Genomic DNA, 5,134 nt, shown 5'->3' with positions numbered 1-5,134 from the left:
TCGTTGTCCTAGGTTTTATTTATTGTTATTTATCATTTTCTTTTTAATTATTCATGTTCATCCTATAAACTAAGTGTTTATGTAAGACGCTCATTTTATCAACAGAAATACACCGGAAATGTGATTTTGTGGGAGAGGCTCATGGGTAATTTCTTTGACTACTGGTCTTGTGATTGGATGTTCGACAGCCATTCCTGGTGGTGTTTCTTACACCAAGTAACACGAAATAATAGTGTCGGAGGAAAACAGTCGTTGGGATTGCAGATTTTAGACCTGATTAAATATTTAAATGCATTTATTTACTTATTTTATCGATAACAATTGACATTTATAGACTTTCTGTTCTTGACCAAATCCTGACGGTTCTTTTACTTCCCAAAATTCCGCCATTTGTTTTACTGCGCATGCGCGTCGATCCCAGCCCCACCTCCTTGAGAGCCATGTGGATGTAAACGGTAAATGTATACGGTCGGTAGTTGCTCTTATATTTTTTATTGTTTAACACGAAAGGCTGACGGTGTTTGGATCAGGATGTCCGCGGACAGTGCGAGCCTGCAGGCGCAGGTAGAGTCGGTGCTGTCGGCGTTGGTTAAAACGGCCACGGTTGAGTTGACCAGGCTGTTCGAGAGCAGGTACCGAGCCTTGGCTGCTGCTGTCGATGTGGGCCGCACTGAGGTCCGAAAAGAAACCAGAACAACGGAGAGTTTGTCTGCCGTGGTCACTAAACACAGCGTAGGAGTCCAAATAGACGGAGATGATGACCTTTTGCAGGAATTCGGTGGTAAGGTTACTTTTCCGGTTTACGTGCACCTCGACAGTGGAAACCATGGAAGTGCAATGCGAAGAAAACAATAAACGGAAGTGTTACATGCAATCGTTGCTGTTGCAGCACAAAGTTTTAAAAAATCTGGGTAGATTATGGAAATGATAATCTTTCGACAAATAAGTTTAAAGGATGTCTGGCTTATTCCTTCGAGTTGTTTACAACTGGTGCATTCCATAGTTTTAAAACTTTAGCACCAGAGGAAGTCATTTGATTTAATATTTATAATTACTTATTAACCATATTATAGTTAACTTATTTCACCCTTAATTAACTTGTTAGTTATTAATTTATTCGTTTGTCTGCATGGTGTTTATACTCAGTAGTCTGCAGGAGCTGAAGTGCTGCCCCTACAGGGTCTTCTCATGATAGAGGAATGTTTCTGTGCCTTTGGTTTGACCCTCCCCCTCCGTTTCTTCTAGGTTTCACATTGTTTTCAAACCATCAGCGTCTGGATCAATGCAAGGAGGAGGAGGAGGAGGAGGAGGAGAAAGGCTGTCCAATCCCTATTGGGCTCCCCCTGCCTGAAGAAAATGGCCAGGTTGAATCCGTGAATTTATCCTCTAACACACAGGTCAGAGGTCACATATGTAGCGTTGTTATTTTGGAGGAAACTTAAGAGAAATGGGCAGATGAGCAGGATTTAAATCCAGTTTCAGAAACTTTACTTTTGGTACTTTACCAGAACTTCACCGACTTAATAAAAGTTCTTTAAAGGTATCTGACCCGATATCAAAAAGCCAATATATTTTAAAAAAAGTAGTAAATTAGTGACTTCACAGTGAGTCCTTTCCAATGTCAAATTTAATGACTAATTTATTATATTTTTGTATTTGTTTGTGTTTTTTTTTTTCAGAATTTGGCAGATTCTACAGTAGTTTTAGAAATAAAGAAGTCCACTGATGAAGAGACCCCGACAGAAGTTGTTTTGCAAGGTAAAGAAACAGAAATGTGGCACAAGAGTTATTGTGAAAATATAAATACTGGCTCTGATCTGATGAGTGCAACTTGTAGCCATAAGTCTTATAAAAACAGTGGCCTTTAATGTGAAATTGGCTATTAAGTAATTCTGTTTGTTTAACACCATGAATAAAATGCAACAAAACCAATTAATTTTTTTATAGTGTGTATGGACACCCCTGTGCTGAGCTCTACGAAGAAAGAGACACCTCTAGTCCTCTTGGCAAATAACACTGATGTCACTGCTGGTGAAAATGTGACCTTTGTTTGCCCTCTGATCCTGAAGCCGGAGACTCCAGGTCCCAAACCTGAGTGTTTAACTAAGCCTGTTGAAGCAGAGCCTCCTCAGGCCTGTGTTAGCACTGCTAAGGGCACCGCCTACAGTCCATCTCCTTCTGACGGAGCCATGACACCTGCTCCGGCCGGACTTTGGGAAAAGGTCCTGGCCTCAAAGAAGCCTAATGGGAGCCTGAACATGAAGCTGAACCCGACTTCTCCTGACCAAAAGTTGCTGAGGCCCTGTGCAGTGCCGCTGGTGAACATCCTCACTATACCTGATTCCCATTTAAAGCTTGAGGACAACCCCAAAACTGGCTACCTGCTGCCCAAAGAACTGCGTCGACACCAGAGTTATCACACTGGACATCGTCTCTGCTGCTTCGATCCGTGTGAAAACGGCGTGTGGCGTCTCCAGAGCATCGTCGCCCACTGCCGTGATGGATACACCTGCAGCAACTGTGGGAAAACCTTCAAACACAGAAAGATTCTGCGACGGCACGAACGTTTCCACACAGGAGAGAAACCATACCAGTGCGTCGTCTGCGCTAAGATGTTCGTTTTAAAGAAGAGCCTCCGCCGTCACCAGAGGTTCCACACCGGCGAGAGGCCGCACTCGTGCGCGCTGTGCAACAAGAGCTTCCGTCTGCGCGACAATCTGAAAGCTCACATGAGGTTCCACAGTGGGGAGAAACCTTTCAGCTGTGCCACGTGTGGGAAGACGTTCAGGATCGGGAGGAACCTGGAGAAGCACAAGCTGAGCCAGTGTGGATTCTTCGTTCCGTCTTTTAAGATAATCGCTGGACGATAGCTGTTGACTACTGAACCACGAGTTCTTCTACCTCAGACTGAAAACACTTTTAGAGGTCTTTGACTAAGCTGTAGAGAACCACATCTTATGTCACATGGTCTTTGTATAAATACACACTAGTCATGTCTTTTCTGTCATAGTCTTTTTAACTAGCTTTAAAGTTTGTCTTTAAAAACCAGAAGTACTGTTGATATTTTCACCGTTTCTCCTCTGTTAGAATACACTTACACAAGAATAGTAACATTTTTGTGGCAGATGTGCGTGTTATGTTATGTCTATGAAGATTCTCAGTAATCTAGGTCATGGTCGAGGTAGAAGAAGTCTCTTGGATGAGAGGAGATATCTTCTTTGAGAAAATCTCAGAACTCTTTAATCTTGCATTCAGTTGTTAGTCCACTGAATCACTGAAGTCTTTGGAGTTTGTTTTTTTACTCTGACTTTTGTCTTTATTCCCTCTATAGTCACTTTGTAGCCACTCCCAAGGCAGACTGTTTTGTGCAAATACTGTTTCACTGTTTCATATATTTTTTTAAAAAACAAGGGTAGGTACATTTTGTATATTGTATACAATTAAAAAGACAAAAATGTATTTGAACTGTGTCCTTGTGAATCTACAGGAAATACCAGCAGTTCAGTATGTCCATATCCCATCACCACGCACAACTGACTGTATTTGAAGGAAAGTCATGCACACACAAATACAAAAAAAGCCAAACATTACCTCCAACACCCAGTATGACATTTGAGGGGGAAAAAATGCCACCTCCGTAAAAAGATAAAACAAGAACGATGTGCTGTTGTCGTTGTTGCTTCTCTATTGTGCCACAAGGGATCGCTGTTCCATTTCTTCATTAGTTCGGGGGTCCTGGGCTTCAAAGTTTAAGGTTTGTGGCAGTAGTTGACCTTTATTTTGAAAGGCCATGGAGGCAGTAGGCTGTCAGTCAGAGCTCACATGTAACAGCTCCCCTCAGCTGCAGGAGTAAGAGAGCGGTCCTGCAGTCGGCAGTGGAACAACCGTGCTAGCCGCGGCGGCCGTCTCTCACCCGTCTGCGTCCCACCTCGGGTGAACCGATGCGCCCAAACGCCGACACCAACCGCAACTTTCAACCCACACTCTGATCTTCGAACTTCAGGCACAGCTGCCTTCACCCCGCGGTACTGAATGACGGGCGGCCGCTTCGATTTTGACGATGGTGGAACTTACTGTGGAGGCTGGGAGGACGGCAAAGCCCACGGCCACGGCGTGTGCACGGGACCCAGGGGTCAGGGCGAGTATGCCGGCTCCTGGTCAACCGGCTTCGAGGTGGTGGGCGTCTACACCTGGCCCAGCGGAAACATCTACCAGGGCTACTGGACTCAAGGCAAACGCCACGGGCTCGGCGTGGAAACCAAAGGGAAGTGGATTTACCGCGGAGAGTGGACTCACGGGTTCAAGGGTCGGTACGGGGTCCGGCAGAGCCTGAACACACCTGCCAGGTACGAGGGCACCTGGAGTAACGGGCTGCAGGATGGCTACGGCGTGGAGACGTACGGGGACGGAGGTGAGAAAGGAGCGTCAGGTGTCACCCACCCCTCAGGAGACACAAAGACAAAAAAAAAAAGATTTCACTATAAATACAGTTACACGTACAAATACTGCAAAAGTAAATACCTGAAATGAATTTAAAATATAGTGAGGGGTCGACAGCTCCACCTGCAGGGGTCGTAATGTGTGTGCGCGAAGTGTGGGTTTAATTTATGTTTTACCAAAGCAGTAGCTTTCACGACTGTTCTGGTCTCTTAATGAGCTTGAGGTTCTAATGTTGTTGTGTTGGCACCTCCTCGTGGCCAGAAATCAAGCCCTCTGTTCTGAGTTTTTTTTTTTAACCAACCCATGGGTCACGCCCCTGTTCCCAAGATTAGATGAATGTAGTTAATATAAAAATCTAAATGTGTTGAAACGGTGAGAAAGTTGAGTTTGGTCCAACAGAACAATTTTATTTTGGCACCAACGGGTCCATGAAATGAAATCATAATGACTCCAGTTGAGATTTTTTAATTTATTGTTAAAATGACATTTAAATAGAATGGATTGTAGCCCATAAAAATGAACATTTTAAATGAACACTTTAACACAAATAGCATGTGGCATAATTGAGTTCTAATTGAGAATCTATTTATTCATTAAATCGTCTTTTACCACTTGATCCTGTTCAGGGTCACTGGAGGAGCGGGAGCCAATCACAGTTGACCTCAGGCCAAGGTGGGGTACACCCTGAAACCTC

At 44.1% G+C, this 5,134-nt stretch overlaps 2 protein-coding genes across 3 annotated transcripts in view; both read left to right on the top strand.

Annotated features, from left to right (window-relative positions):
• The first annotated feature begins 139 nt into the window (after positions 1 to 139).
• On the top strand, positions 140 to 3,459 carry LOC103396619 (zinc finger protein 250-like). Of its 2 annotated transcripts, none has more exons than XM_025066170.1 (4): positions 140 to 781; positions 1,246 to 1,364; positions 1,680 to 1,758; positions 1,948 to 3,459. In XM_025066170.1, exons 1-4 carry the CDS (start codon positions 460 to 462, stop codon positions 2,868 to 2,870), a joined length of 1,443 nt encoding a protein of 480 aa, XP_024921938.1. In that variant the 5' UTR covers positions 140 to 459; the 3' UTR covers positions 2,871 to 3,459. The 2 variants fall into 2 exon arrangements, with proteins under 2 accessions (XP_024921938.1, XP_008332988.1); XM_008334766.3 differs by having other exon boundaries at positions 142 to 781; positions 1,246 to 1,397.
• Positions 3,460 to 3,600: 141 nt separating this feature from the next.
• Positions 3,601 to 5,134, top strand: part of LOC103396618 (junctophilin-1-like) — a 10,025-nt gene continuing 8,491 nt past the window's right edge. Inside the window, exon 1 of the mRNA XM_008334765.3 lies at positions 3,601 to 4,411. Coding sequence (XP_008332987.1) covers positions 4,033 to 4,411 — 379 coding nt within the window. The 5' untranslated portion in view covers positions 3,601 to 4,032. The remainder of the gene's footprint in view (positions 4,412 to 5,134) is intronic.

Source organism: Cynoglossus semilaevis, chromosome 20, assembly GCF_000523025.1.
Source record: "Cynoglossus semilaevis isolate Cse_v1.0 chromosome 20, Cse_v1.0, whole genome shotgun sequence".
Lineage (NCBI taxonomy): Eukaryota > Metazoa > Chordata > Actinopteri > Pleuronectiformes > Cynoglossidae > Cynoglossus > Cynoglossus semilaevis.
Note: the sequence above shows the minus strand (reverse complement) of the source record. Positions and strands in the feature narration are given on the sequence as shown.

Bases quoted from the DNA above. Each gene is read 5' to 3' on its own strand.
- LOC103396619 (XM_008334766.3), top strand. From the start codon at position 460: ATGTATACGGTCGGTAGTTGCTCTTATATTTTTTATTGTTTAACACGA. The intron at 1,398-1,679 runs GTCAGAGGTCAC...TTTTTTTTTCAG, and splicing joins ATTTATCCTCTAACACACAG to AATTTGGCAGATTCTACAGT. The intron at 1,759-1,947 runs GTAAAGAAACAG...ATTTTTTTATAG, and splicing joins GACAGAAGTTGTTTTGCAAG to TGTGTATGGACACCCCTGTG.